The sequence below is a fragment of the Hyla sarda genome, chromosome 1 (assembly GCF_029499605.1).
Source record: "Hyla sarda isolate aHylSar1 chromosome 1, aHylSar1.hap1, whole genome shotgun sequence".
In the NCBI taxonomy this organism is placed as follows: Eukaryota; Metazoa; Chordata; class Amphibia; order Anura; family Hylidae; genus Hyla; species Hyla sarda.
Genome location: NC_079189.1, coordinates 507,282,250 through 507,297,185, shown reverse-complemented (window position 1 = coordinate 507,297,185; position 14,936 = coordinate 507,282,250). Strand labels below are relative to the sequence as shown.

The following is a 14,936-nucleotide window of genomic DNA, read 5'->3' as shown; positions in this document are numbered from 1 at the left end:
TACAACAGGTGGATCTCGGCTAAAACCACCAAAAATGGAGCTGTATACAATATATATATAAATATGTATAGGCACTCTAATAATAAAAACTATAAATAGTAATAGAGGCTCACTTACTTATTAAATAGCTTGATGAGAGGGAAAGGCTGGATTATGGGTTTAGTTTCCCAAAATAAGTAAGTATGAACAGTTGAGTAACTGCATTGCATTAATTGTTTTCTGCTGATCAAAAGTTACAACTGTTGGTCATTCCAGAAAAGAGTCAACACTCTCCTTTTGGCACATCCTCTACAGTCTATTTGAGCTCCTGTAACTGAGCACAGTGTCTGGTGATTGTACCATACAATACAGCATGCTATCAGCCTAATGCAAGATCAATACAATATATTTACAAGTTTATAAGACATTTATGTAGATTCATTCCATATGTAAATAGTGTCTGAAGGTGGCTATTATAGGTTCATTTTAGGCTCAGTACTTATCATACTGCCACCAGTCAAGCTTAAAGGGTTAATATAACCTTCCAATACATCTTCTAAAGAAGATATTAAAGGGAACCTGTCATCATTTTTGATCTTTCCTGATCCACAAGATGGGGGCGGTCACTGACTGCTTTTCCCCACCCCATCACCCTTGATTCATAGATGTCTCCTTGTTTGGTTATAGTGCAAGATCTATCAATTAAGTATGGGTGACCAGGGAAAATCCACTGGGGTTTCCCTCATAACTTGTGGTTCAGGCAGAATAAAAGTGATGACAGCTTTTGTGTTATTCAGACCTCAGTTCTTCACCTAATAAAATGTCTCATGGGAAATATTATTTTCCACAGTTACAAATTCCATTTATTTATTCAGCTTATTTTGATTTTTTGGGGAAGAACAGAGTAAGAACCAAACATTAAGTATATTATTATACAAAATTAATGATGTACTTTACTATGTCTATTATTGTCCTCCTAAAGTGCCTCTGAAGAGGTGATCTCTCCGTTACTCTGTGAAGAGTCAGGTTTGCTTGGTGGAGGTTTATAGATAAAATTTGCAATAAAAAGGAAGACTATTGTGATGACTTTGCTTCCTGCACCTAAAAAGAAAAAAAATCATATTTTTGTTTTGTGCTTATAATGGTCAAGAAAAGGAATGATGACTACATGACATAAGATGAATAAGAGTATGTTCACATGGGAAAAAATGCTTAATAAAACCAAAACAAAGAAACACTTATAAATAAGCATGATATTTTCTATGCTAGTTTCTATGTGGCATTTTTTTTTTTTTTTTTATTGATTTTAATGTAAGGTGCAAAGCAGAGCCACCCTGAAAAGTGATGTCACTTTTTTTCTCCCTTTTAACACTGATAGTGTTGTTTTTTGAAAGCCACATGTGTTTTTCTTACTAAATGAGAACTGGAAAGTGTTTTTTGGGACATTTTTTAGGTCTTTTTTGCCCATGTAAAACATAACCTTGTAATTACTTTATTTTTTTTTATCTCTTACATTTCTCACAAGATGCAACCAGAAAGAATTGTTCATAGATACAGGCATAAATACCGTATTTTTCGCCGTATAAGACGCACTTTTTCTTCCCCAAAACTGGGGGGAAATAGTTGGTGCGTCTTATACGGCGAATACACCCCTATTGCGGCGGTCCATGCGGCCATCAATGGCCGGAACCCGCGGCTAATACAGGACATCACCGATCACGGTGATGCCCTGTATTAACCCTTCAGACGCGGCGATCAAAGCTGACCGCCACGTCTGAAGGGAAAGTGACACTAACCCGGCTGTTCAGTCGGGCTGTTCGGGACCGCTGCGATTTCACCGCGGCGGTCCCGAACAGCCCGACTGAATAGCCGGGTTAGTGCTTACAGGACACCGGGAGGGACCTTACCTGCCTCCTCGGTGTCTTCTCCGTTCAGGGATCCCCTGTATGGCCGGCGCTCTCCTTACTCGTCATCACGTCGTCGCGTACGTGCGTTGGCGTGCGTAACGACGTGATGACGACGACGGAGAGCGATGATACCCGGCCGGCAGCAGAGACGTTCCGGAGCGACGGGGACACGGCGACAGCGATGGAGCGACATCCAGGGCAGCGGTGACGGGTCCGGAGCGGCGGGGACACGTGAATATTACCTCCTCCTGCAGTGGTCTTCAATCTGCGGACATCCAGATGTTGCAAAACTACAACTCCCAGCAGCCGTTGGCTGTCCGGGCATGCTGGGAGTTGTAGTTTTGCAACATCTGGAGGTCCGCAGGTTGAAGACCACTATTGGGTTCAAAATCTTTAATTTTTTAGATTTTGCACCTAAAAATAGGGTGCGTCTTATACGCCGGTGCGTCCTATAGGGCAAAAAATACGGTACTCTTTCGTTGAAGTCTACTGTCTTTTGCGTTAAATAAGATTTCTAACGTATTTTCAGGAAAACATTAATACTTACTGATGCCAAGCAGTTTGTACGCTACGCCATGATTATCGTATGTCCAGCAAGCTCCCTGTGTCCCACAATCATTCAGGTTCCATAAAATACAGCTGCTATCCATGACAGCTCCAAATGTTATTGGTCCCGGAATGGACCCTAGAAGCATAACAAAAAAGGCAATGGTAACATAAGGAGTTATAATATCAATGTTGTTTTGTAAACTATTATGAAATGACCGACAGAATAATTTGCTTTAAAACAAATTACGGTAGATATTTCAATTTGTACAAATACCTCCTTCCTATGTATAAAATTGTATTCTAATGTTTGTAATCTTATCCCCTATCCACTGGAGATACAGGAGTACAGTGCTTGTGAATCTCTAGCAATCTTATAGAGAGTATAGATGCATAGAGAGGGGTATTAACCCCATGCTACATGCACAGGGATATTTGGGTGCCGTTACGGAGATGACAGGGTGTTGCAATGGTTAAACCTCACCTCAGTCAAATACTTATCCCTTATCCTGTGGCTAGGGGATAATATCACTAAAGTTGGAGTACCTCTTTAAGGTACATTTCAGGTAAGTCATTCATGTCTATGGGAGGGGGTGTTGTGGCCGTTAGGCCCCCTCCCATAGAAATGAATGGAGGGGGCGTGGCGTGACGTCATGTCCCCGTCACGGAAGCCCGGCGGTTTCCAAAACTGCAGTCGCAGCTACGCATAGAATGCAGGCTGCTGCATGGAGATCACGGGGGTCCCAGTGGCAAGCCCCCCCCCCCCCCTCCTCCCCCCCCCCGTGGTCAGACATATTATCCCCTATCCTTTCGATAGGGGATAAGATGTTTTTGCCCGGAATACCCCTTTAACGCATAATAAGTGAAGGTCTGTTTTTGAGCCTCATTTTAGCTGTAAACTGCTAAAAAGGGAATCAAAGGCAAAATACTTGTTATTAAAGGCAAAATACTGCAGTTTTTCCAGCCATTTACGTTCAATATGAGACTCAACAAACAGTGAGAGAACATAACAGAAGGTTGTCTTCAGTGGTTTAACTTAAAGGGGTACTCCGGTGGAAAACTTTTTTTCTTAAATTAACTGGTGCCAGAAAGTTAGACAGATTTGTAAATTACTTCAATTAAAAAATCTTAATCCTTTTAGTACTTTTTAGTACCTGTATGCTACAGAGGAAATTCTTTGTATTTCTTTTTTGTGTTGACCACAGTGCTCTCTGCTGACACCTCTCTCCGTGTCAGGAACTGTTCAGAGCAGCATAGGTTTGCTATGGGGATTTTCTCCTACTCTGGACAGTTCCTGATACGGGCATCAGGTGTCAGCAGAGAGCACTGTGGACAACACAAAAAAATAATTCAAACAATAAAGTTTTTCCTCTGTAGCATACAGCTGCTAAAAAGTACTGAAAGGATTACGATGTTTAAATAGAAGTAATTTACAAATCTGTTTAACTTTCTGGCACCAGTTCATTAAAGCTCCTCAGTTCTAATGCTTTAGTCTTAACAGGACCTCCAACATAATTTACTGTATAGTATTGTGCTTCCCATATGGGCAAACTCTTTTGGCCTGGTCAGGCTTCATCCGCTGCAGACCAACAGTTACACCTTGGATGTCTTTTAGAAGATGAAATTATACCTGTATGTATAACAGTCCCAGAGGGAAGGATATCTATTATAATGACATATTAAGGCTGTACAGAATGATAGATGACAAAGATTTAACAGCCGAAATCAGTTAAAACATAACCATGGTCAGTGCTGTCTAAAGAGACAGGCAATCTGGACCTAAGGGCTCCTGCAATAAATTAGAAATGATTAACTAGCTGAACTACATAACTGCTCTATCATTGGTGCCCAGTCCCTGCAGTCATCTCCATGATTTCCCTTTGCCTGACTCTTTGGTGCCATACACTGCTGTTTCCTGATCTGCTGGGGCAGCTTCTACCAACACTGGTACCACCCATGGGAAGAACTTTGTATCCTTTAATAGTTAAGTCCAGCAAGATAAAAGGATGATAACCATCAAAAAACATATGTTCCGCCCCTGAGCTTGGCCCAAAGTCAAACCAGTTGGGTAGCACAGCAGGTCCAAACCCATTGCTTCTAAGAATTGCCTTAAAAGAATCCTAGGCTTTAAACAGATGAAATAATCTATGATGTCAGTATTTTCCAAGTCTCTTTAGAAATTCAATTATACTTACCTAATAAACGAATAAATGTCCACTGCACACCAAGAGCAAATGACCTCTGTGTGTCGGGTACACATCTGAAAGAATGAATTCTTATTGCTTAAAAGATCAAAAAAATTAAAAAAAAATGTATTAACCATCTCATAAAAAAAACTCTGCAACACATTTTGCACTCCTCTTCTTTCAAAGCTGACATCCCAACAACCTATTCTTTGCCCACTTATTTTTTTCATCTTCTGTAGAGTGGGGAATAGCTAGGAGTATTACTGAAGCTAGCTCAGTTAAAGGCAATGTGGCTGGCAGCATAATGGGGGCAATGTAGCTGGCTCTCTAATGGGGACACTGTGGCTGGTAATATAAAAGGAACAGTATAAAAATCGTAGTAGGAGTAGCGCTGAACATGGCCTTTTTACCTAAGTGCATAACAGTAATTGTGGCTACAAAAAAAGCAATAAAGACATTATTATAAGTTAAATGTATTTGTAAAGGTTTTGATAATATAGTACTCATTTTATTGTAAATGGCCTTGCCAGAATATTAACTGTGTTTTTGCTGTTTTGTTGCAAAGTTGAAATTACCAGAAAGCATGGTGTGGAATCTTATTTGCGCACTTCGAACATGTGTCATAAACTGTAACTAACCTGATAACGGCCATGGTTACTGGTGTGGCAATCAGGAAGGTGGTAAAAACAACAAAAAAGAAAAAGGCCATGAATAATATCAGGTTTGTACAAGAGCTTTCACATTTTCCAGATACAGCATCTGTAACATTTAAGCTGAATGCCCATTGTGTTATTTCTTGGACTTGATTCCCAACACATTCACAATTAGAATAAATCTGTAAGACAAAAATAATATATAGATATATACATATAAGTTGAAAGAAATAATCTGCACTTACAGGGAATGAGTAATTCGAAAAATAATGACTATGCAGCAACTTGGGGGAACATGTGGTGGCAGAGGCCGAGTGGGGCTGTTAGTGGGTGAATGGATGAACGAGTGTTGTAGTTCCCAGATGTCACAGCAGGGGTCATTGTAGTCTGTACTTAGCAAACAGAAGAAAAGTCCCACTTTAAGATAGGTATATTCTTTCACAAGGTTTAATTAGATTTTTTTCAGATTTAAAAACTTTTTATATGTTGTACATCTTGGCAAAACAATAACATTTCTAATATACTTAAAATGTACCTGTCACCAACAAAAACTTTTGATATAATGTAGATAATACTATTATATGCATATTTGTAATATACATTGATAAAAAAATGTGTATTTTTTGGGGTGTAAAAATGTCCCTGCAGCTATTGCCTGTGTGTCTCTGTGAGGAGTCCAAATACAGGAAGTGTGGGCGGGACAAGAAGGGCTCTGTGCAGACTCCTGGCTTATTAATCATCCTCATGTGTAAGCCAGGGAAATGTCATAGAGCCTCAGTGTACAGAGCCCTGCTTGTCTTAAGAGCACAGAGCCCTGCTTGTCCTCCCACACTTCCTGTATTTGGACTCCTCATAGAGACACACAAACAATAGCTGTAGGGACAAACCTATACACATTTTTTAACCAATATATATTACAAATATACATATATTGGTATCATCCACATTATATAAAAAGTTTTTGTTGACAACAGGTACACTTTCATAAGAAAATTTTATTTTCTTTTTTCTAGAAATCATGACTTATAAAGTTTGTGGTGGCTTGAGGAGACCATATAGTGGCTGAATGGCACAGCCTGGAGGTGGCAGCAGCAGCATCAGGAGTCCTGAAAGTGACCCAGTGATAGAGTGGTGTGGTGAGTGGAAATACCAGTACCCAGTGACGAAGGTGGGTAAAAAAAAGGTCTGATGAGGAGGAATGTTTGTAACTGGGGTGCAGCGCCTTGAATCTGTTTGACACTATCCATATTTGTGAAGTGTTGGTGTGGCACCATTGTCAATCTACTCTGATGCATCAGGCATTGGAGGGTGGAAATCCTGGCTGATCAATGCCTGATTCATCCTCACAAAGGTAAGTCTCTCCACATTTTTCGTGGACAGACGAGTTCTCTTTGGGAAGTCTATGGCCCCCGCTGCACTAAACACCTGCTCTGATGGCACACTACTACTTTTCCAGGGCACAGTCTTCTAGTTGCGGCCACAAATCAAGTTTGTTTCCCAGAAGTACAGTAGATCTTCAAGGTGTGTTGGCATGGGCATGTCAAGGTATGCCACCACCTGCTGGTTCCGGTCTTGCTCCAGGTCTACCTGCTGCTGATGAGTTGCTTCACTATGCAGGTGAAGAAAGCTATTCATCAGTGACTGTAGATTCAGGCTGCTGATGGAGCTGGTACTGCTCCTGCCACTCCACCCCTCCCCAGCAGCCATGTCAGTGGAAGGTGAGCACAGGGTCTCCCCGATTCAGACCTGCGTGAGGATGGACGATGGCGCCGATAGGCATTGGACAACTGACTGCATAGGATGCCTCTGTAGAAGGTCAGTTTGTCCTCCCTCTCAGTGAGTTTAAAAAAAGGCCCCCCATCTTGTGGAGGTAGCAAGGGTCCAATAAGGTGGAGAGACAGAAGTCACCCCGCTGCCGAATGGTGACAATTCGGTTGTCACTATGCAAGCAAGTGAGCATGCATCGTGCCATTTGTGCAAGTGACTCAGAGGGATTCCCAGCCTCCATCTCCACTGTCTGGGTCCTCTGTCTGGGTCCCAGACAGAGTGTCTGGGTCCTCTGTCTCGCCTTCCCCATAACCCTCTATCTCCTGCTCCTCCTTTCCTGTCAGATTACTAGAAAAACCACCCATTTGGCAAAACCTAAACTGTGCTACACTGTGCCCCTCCCCTCCTCCTCCAGTTCAGCCCCCACAAGGCTCGTGTGGCTGTGAGATGTAAGTGCCACGTCTTCAGTGCCCTGACCAGCCATCGAAGCAGTGGAATGACATTGTTCATCCCGTAATCTTGGCAAATTACTAATAATGTGTCTTCCTCAAAGGGCCTGAGCAAACGGCAGGTGTCACGTATGAGTTGCCACAGGTTCACATTGAAGTTACACAGGGGAGTACCCCTGTCCACTTGGATCATCAAGGAATCGGTGATGGCTTTTCTCTCTACAGTCGGTCCAATATATGGAGGGTGGAATTCCAACGTGTGGCAACATTACAAATAGGACTATGTTGGGGTATACCGTTCTGACACTGCAGCTCAAGGAGGGTGTGCTTTGCGGTGTACGAGTGGCTGAAGTGCATGCAAAGTTTCCTTCCCATTGTTAGGATGTCTTGCAAATGGGGGGGGGAACACTTCAGGAACTGCTTCACAACCAGATTGAACACGTGTGCCATGCAGGGCACATGGCTTAGCCTTCCCAGTTGCAACGCATGCCAGATGTTCTTCCCGTTGTCAGTCACCATGGTTCCCATTCCTAGTTTTCGTGGAGAAAGCCATGCTCTGATTTCTTTACGAATTACTTTTAGCAGCTCCTTTCCTGTGTGACTTCGTTCGCCAAGGCAAACCATGTGAAGAACAGCATGACTCTGCCATGCTCTGCACACATGGTATGCTGAAGGGCCACTGAGACTTGTCTGGGCAGTGGAGGCTGAGGAAACGGTGGAGGATGAGGAGGAGGAGTCGCACATGGTCACAGGACCAACGGCCTGAGAGGAGGAAGCGGCGTGACCTGTCCAAGTTGGTGTTGTGGCTGTGCAGGAACCCCATTCAACCAGTGAGCCGTAAAGGACATGTATTGTCCCTGACCATAGTTACAGCTCCAGACGTGGGTGCTGCTGTGCACTTTGGTACACACCGACAGGCTCAAGGACTGGCCCACCTTCTCTTCCGCATAATTGTGCAGGGCTGGTACTGCCTTTCTTCGCAAAGAAATGACGGTTTGGCACTCTCCACCTCGGCTCGGCACAAGCCATCAGTTCTCTGAAAGGTGCAGAGTCACCACTTGAAAAGGGAGGGACTGCAGCACCAGCAACTTGGACAGGAGCACATTCAGCTTCTGCATCATTGGGTGAGTGGGCGCATACTGTTGTCTCTTGGACACGGCTTTGCCGATGAATTGTTGGCAGAATGACTGACTAAAAGTAAGAGGAACAGGAGCATCTGGAGCAACAGAAGGAGGGTATGACACACAGCTCCCTTCGGCTGAGGTGGTGGAGCCTTGGCTGGCTGAAAGAGGAAGCGGCATGCCACTGGCTGATGCAGCAGGCTGGACCTCTACATCCGAGCCACAGTTCTCAAGGCTCAAGGACTGGCCCACCTTCTCTTCCGCATAATTGTGCAGGGCTGGTACTGCCTTTCTTCGCAAAGAAATGACGGTTTGGCACTCTCCACCTCGGCTCGGCACAAGCCATCAGTTCTCTGAAAGGTGCAGAGTCACCACTTGAAAAGGGAGGGACTGCAGCACCAGCAACTTGGACAGGAGCACATTCAGCTTCTGCATCATTGGGTGAGTGGGCGCATACTGTTGTCTCTTGGACACGGCTTTGCCGATGAATTGTTGGCAGAATGACTGACTAAAAGTAAGAGGAACAGGAGCATCTGGAGCAACAGAAGGAGGGTATGACACACAGCTCCCTTCGGCTGAGGTGGTGGAGCCTTGGCTGGCTGAAAGAGGAAGCGGCATGCCACTGGCTGATGCAGCAGGCTGGACCTCTACATCCGAGCCACAGTTCTCCCAGGCTGCTTTATGGTGGCACAGCATATGTTGACGCAGGGCCGTCGTGCCAACATTGGGACCCTGGCCACGCTTTACCTTCTGCCTACATATCTTGCATGTGGCTATGTTACCCTCCTCCGGATCCTTGATGTAGCTGATGTAGCTGATCTGCCAAGTAGCTGATTTTCCCACCAACAGTCCGCACTAATTGACTGCTACTGCCGCCGTCTCTAGGAACCCCTGTTCCACTACCTCCTGAGAAGGTAGGCTGCTGCAAAACACTTGGTCTCCCCCGAGCACATTTGGCTCCAGAATTTCTACTTCCACCACCATGCTGATTGCCAACCATGCTACCACCTTGCTGGCTCAGCTGCTGCCTCACGGACAACCTGCAACTCTCTTTTCCCGATGGTGATGAAGCCCCTTTTGCACCCGGCTCCCAATTGCGATCGGCTTCATCATCATCATCAAGTGTCTGCAGTACACCACTTAGATGTAGGTATGTGGTATGCACTTATGAGGGCAGAAAAATGTGCTACAGTACGCTTAAAAATATGTATTTTTGCACAACACCAGCTGTAACACAGTCGCTGTGTACTAAACCAAAATTTGCACTCTCTCACAGACTATTAGGAATTGCTGGGTATTATACCGACTACAGACTAGTATAACCAGCAGATTTGTTGTGCAACAAAGACACATAATTTTATATATATATATATATATATATATATATATATATATATATATTCATATATATAAAATTATTCCTGCCTTCTCTGCTAAGGTTTGTTAAGTTGAGGCAGTGTTTGTTGAAATGTATGAGGCAACACACAGCTATCTGCCCCTCTCTGTAATACAATGCTGTAGAAAGTGACTGGGAGGCTACTGGCTGCAGTAAAAATCCTTTTCAGTCAAAAAAGGCACTGCTCTCTGTTCACCAGAACGCTGATGTGACTAGGAGGTGAATGGCTGCTGTAATAAGCTTTTCTGTGTAATACACAAACATGTTGTCCATCCTATCTCTCTGCAGTGTAATGAATGATATGACGAGCCGCAATATGGCTGCGATTATATAGGGCTGTGACATCACAGGGGACAATGAATGCTGATAGGCTGCATCCTGCATGTGATTCAGGGTCATCTGCCTACCTGCCTTCCCGGCTTCCCAGCGTTCCTTGCCCCATGTATTGACATGTGGATCCGCCATTTTAGATGCCCTGGAGCCTGGTCAGCACTAAGTGGAGTTTAATGAAGCAATTCAAGCGATAGAATTGCAGCTATATTCACATTTGTTGCAAATCGAATTTTTCATGAAATTCGTAATGAATTCTGGTTTGTCAGCTTCAATTTGCTCATCTCTAGCGGTAATAATAGCAGAGAGGATGAGGAACACATGGTGTTTTGGCAACTAAATGAATGAAAGAAATACTGGGAACACTGAGATGATGTCAGGGTAGCCCAGCATATCTTGCAGATAGATTAGCAAGATCACATGACCCCAGGTTATCCAATCATTACTTATATGTGACATACAGCTCCCAGGCCAATGAGGAGACAGCAGGGGGGCTTTAGAGGCTAATAAAGTGCTATGCACTGCATTGCGGCTGCCATTTTGGAGAAAGAAAGCTGAGAGAGAGAGAGCAAGAACTACTTATCCCAGAAAGCATTCACAAATCCAATATAATTTCAAAGTAAGCAAAGTATTAATCATCAATGAGCTGACCTCAGACAGTGACCACCTGTTAACTGCAGTGCTGTGTCCAGAAGTGAATGAGCCCATAAAAGCTATCACATTAAAAAACTGAGCATAGCATTGATCAGTGGGCTGACCTCAGACAGTGACTTCCTGTTACCTGCAGTACTGTGTCCAGTTGGACAGGATGTAGGAACCAGGTGAGGAGGAGGTGACGTTTTCAGAACAGGAAGATAGTGGTAGCGTCAGCAAAGAAGAGCATAGCTGAGGTAGGGCCAGAACACCTGTCAAACGTAACAGACATAGGTCTGCTGAACTGATCAGCTCAGGTTACGGCGACACTGCTGCATCTGTAGGCTTAAGAAAAAAAGCCTTCCAGAGGAAAGGCACAGTCAGGTGGTGGTGTACCTGCCTGGTATTCTGCCATGTGGAATTTTTTTCTACCTTAATATATGCTGAAAATATGGCAAATACACTGCTCAAAAAAAATAATAAAGGAACACTTAAACAATAGAGATGTTGCGAATTGTTCGCCGGCGAACAGTTCCCGGCGAATTTTGCATGTTCGCGTTCGCATCGCCGGGCGAACATATGTGAAGTACGATCCGCCCCCTATACTTTAACATTGCAGTAAACTTTGACCGTGAGTCAGAGTCAGCAGACACATTACAGCCAATCAGCAGCAGTCCCTCCCTTCCAGACCCTCCTACCTCTTGCACGGATGCCATTTTAGCCTCATTCAGCATGCTGCAGGCTTAGGAAGTGGAGGGTTAGAGAAGCTGCTTCTGCTGTATAGGGAAAGCGATAGCTAGGTTGCTGCTAGGTGGTGTATTTAGGGTCCAGTTTACTCCTAATGCACTAGTGTAACATCTGCTTTAAGGACAGCACCCAAAAAAGCCCTTTTTAGGGCTGAAAGATATCAGTCCTGGTTGGGAGGGAACAGCTGGTTAAAAGGGGTACTCCAGAATCAAACTTAAGTTCCTTCAAGCAACTAACTACTACAGTAGTCAAAGGGCTGAAAGATATCAGTCCGTGTGTTTTGCAACAGCTGTAGGCACCCTGGTTGGGGACCACTGCTTAAAAGGGAAACTCAGATGGCAAGCTTTTTTTCTTTAAAGCAACTAACTACTACAGTATTCAAAGGGCTGAAATATATCAGTCCGTGTGTTTTGCAACAGCTGGAGGCACCGTGGTTGGGGACCACTGCATAAAAGGGGAACTCTGCTGGCAAGTTTTTTTGCTCATTGTCACACTAGTGCAAATCACATTAGGTGTGACAGTTGTGCAAATGTAAAAAAAATTACCTTTTTTGGCTGTTAAATAAAATCAGCCGTCACTGTTAGTTCACGTCACAGTTGCCATTTTTCCTGCCTGCAGGGCAATTTGTGTCACCCTAGTGCAAATCACATTAGGCGTGACAGTTGTGCAAATAAAAAAAAAAAACCTTTTTTGGCTGTTAAATAAAATCAGCCGTCACTGTTAGTTCACGTCACAGTTGCCATCTTTCCTTCCTGCAAGGCAAATTGTGTCACCCTAGTGCAAATCACATTAGGCGTGACAGTTGTGCAAATAAAAAAAAAATACCTTTTTTGGCTGTTAAATAAAATCAGTCGTCACTGTTAGTTCACGTCACAGTTGCCATTTTTCCTGCCTGCAGGGCAAATTGTGTCACCCTAGTGCAAATCACATTAGGTGTGACAGTTGTGCAAATAAAAAGAAAAAAAACTTTTTTGGCTGTTTAATAAAATCAGTCGTCACTGTTAGTTCACGTCACAGTTGTCATTTTTCTTGCCTGCAGGGCAAATTGTGTCACCCTAGTGCAAATCACATTAGGTGTGACACTTGTGAAAATTTAACCCAAAAAAATGACAGGCAGAGGAAGGCCACCCCGCAGGGGCCATCGTGGTGCTGGGATTCCCTTTGGCCCTAGAATGGCCAGTGTTCAGAGGTAACGTACCCTGAACCGCCCCAAAGTTCTGAGGACTTAGTTGACTGGCTATCACAAGACACCCAATCTACTACTAAAGCTTCCGCTCGGAACCTTGACGCATCTTCCTTCTCCTCCTCTAGCTTAGCTTCGGGCATTTCTCATGCTACCACTTGCCCGCCTGCCGCCACCACCAACACTAGCACCACAGCAGCTTTACTTGATTCGTCAGAGGAGTTATTTACACATCAGTTTGAAGACATGAGTGATGCACAACCATTATTGCCAGAGGATGTAGTTAACAGGGATATGTCTCAGTCAGGCAGCATTACACACATAGATGTACGGTGTGATGATGATGTTGTACCCGCTGCTGCTTCCTTTCTTGAGGTGTCAGATAGCGGTGAAGGTGTTGATGATGACGATGTGTCCGTGGATGCCACGTGGGTGCCCGCTAGAAGAGAAGAAGAGGGGGAAAGTTCAGATGGGGAGACAGAGAGGAGGAGCAGACGAGTTGGAAGCAGGGGGAGGTCATAGCAAGGAGCTAGTGGCACAGTCAGACAGCATGCATCGGCACCCGGGGTCAGCCAGACGGGACGCCAATCAATGCATGCTGTTGCCACCACCAGAATGCCGTCATCGCAGAGCTCAGCAGTGTGGCATTTTTTTTGTGTGTCTGCCTCTGACAACAGTGAGGCAATTTGCAACCTGTGCCAGAAGAAACTGAGTCGAGGGAAGTCCAACACCCACCTAGGCACAACTGCTTTGCGAAGGCACATGATGTCACATCACAAACGCCTATGGGACAAGTCAGTACAAGCAGCACACAAAGTCAAAGCCGCCATCCTTCTCCTGGTCCAGCATCTTCAGCCAGGTCAACCACTGCTGCCCTCCTTGCCCCCTCTCAACCATCCGCCTCTCCGTCTCTCGCCTTGAGCAGTTCCTGCTCATCTGCCCACAGTCAGGTGTCAAGGAGATGTTTGAGCGCAAGAAGACAATGTCTCAAAGTCACCCCTAGCCCGGCGTCTGACAGCTGGCTTGTCGGAACTGCTAGCCTGCCAGCTTTTACCATACAAGCTGGTGGAGTCTGAGGCCTTTAAAAAATTTGTAGCCATTGGGACACCGCAGAGGAAGGTACCCGGACGAAATTTTTGTGCACAAAAGGCAATCCCCAACCTTTACTCCATTGTGCAAAAAGAAATTATGGCATGTCTGGCACACAGTGTAGGGGCAAGGGTCCATCTGACCACTGATACCTGGTCTGCAAAGCATGGTCAGGGCAGGTATATCACCTACACTGCTCATTGGGTAAACCTGGTGACGGCTGTCAAGCATGGAATGCGTGGCTCTGCAGAGGAGTTGGTGACACCACCACGACTTGCAGGCAGGCCTGCTGCCACCTCCTCTACTCCTCCTACTCCATCCTCTTCCTTAACATCCTCGGCCGAGTCCTCTTCCACTGCTGCATCTTGCTCCACATCACCGGCAGCCCCCCCCCCCCCCCAGCTCCCCAGGTGCTATTACACATCCCGGAGAGTCACACAGCGCCAGCGCTCCTGTCGGCCCTGAACGCACAGGTGGACCAGTGGCTGACTCAGCACCAACTGGAGATTGGAAAGGTGGTTTGTGACAACGGAACAAGTTTGTTGGCGGCATTGAGGTTGGGCAAGTTGACACATGTGCCGTGCATGGCACATGTGTGTAATCTGATTGTACAACGCTTTGTGCTCAAGTACCCAGGATTACAGGATGTCCTGAAGCAGTCCAGGAAGGTGTGTGGCCATTTCAGGCATTCCAACACGGCCATGGTGCACTTGTCAGATATCCAGCGGCAAAACAACATGCCAGTGAGGCGCTTGATTTGCGACAGCCCGACACGTTGGAATTCAACACTCCAACAAGAAAAAGCTGTGAACGAATATTTGTATGACCGGGTGCTAGGACATCATCTGCGGAGCTGGGAATTTTTTTGCCTCGTTACTGGATGCTCATGCGCAATGACTGTAGGCTCATGCGTCCTTTTGAGGAGGTGACAAACCTGGTCAGTTGCACCG

The 14,936-nt window shown here is 45.1% G+C and overlaps 1 protein-coding gene across 1 annotated transcript in view; it reads right to left on the bottom strand.

The window, feature by feature from the left end:
- Positions 1-753: 753 nt before the first annotated feature.
- Positions 754-14,936, bottom strand: part of LOC130273288 (solute carrier organic anion transporter family member 4C1-like) — a 71,598-nt gene continuing 57,415 nt past the window's right edge. Inside the window, exons 10-13 of the mRNA XM_056519854.1 lie at positions 5,257-5,453; positions 4,628-4,692; positions 2,434-2,571; positions 754-1,080 (exon numbers count right to left, since the gene is read on the bottom strand). Of these exons, the coding sequence (XP_056375829.1) occupies positions 956-1,080; positions 2,434-2,571; positions 4,628-4,692; positions 5,257-5,453 (525 nt within the window). The 3' untranslated portion in view covers positions 754-955. The remainder of the gene's footprint in view (positions 1,081-2,433; positions 2,572-4,627; positions 4,693-5,256; positions 5,454-14,936) is intronic.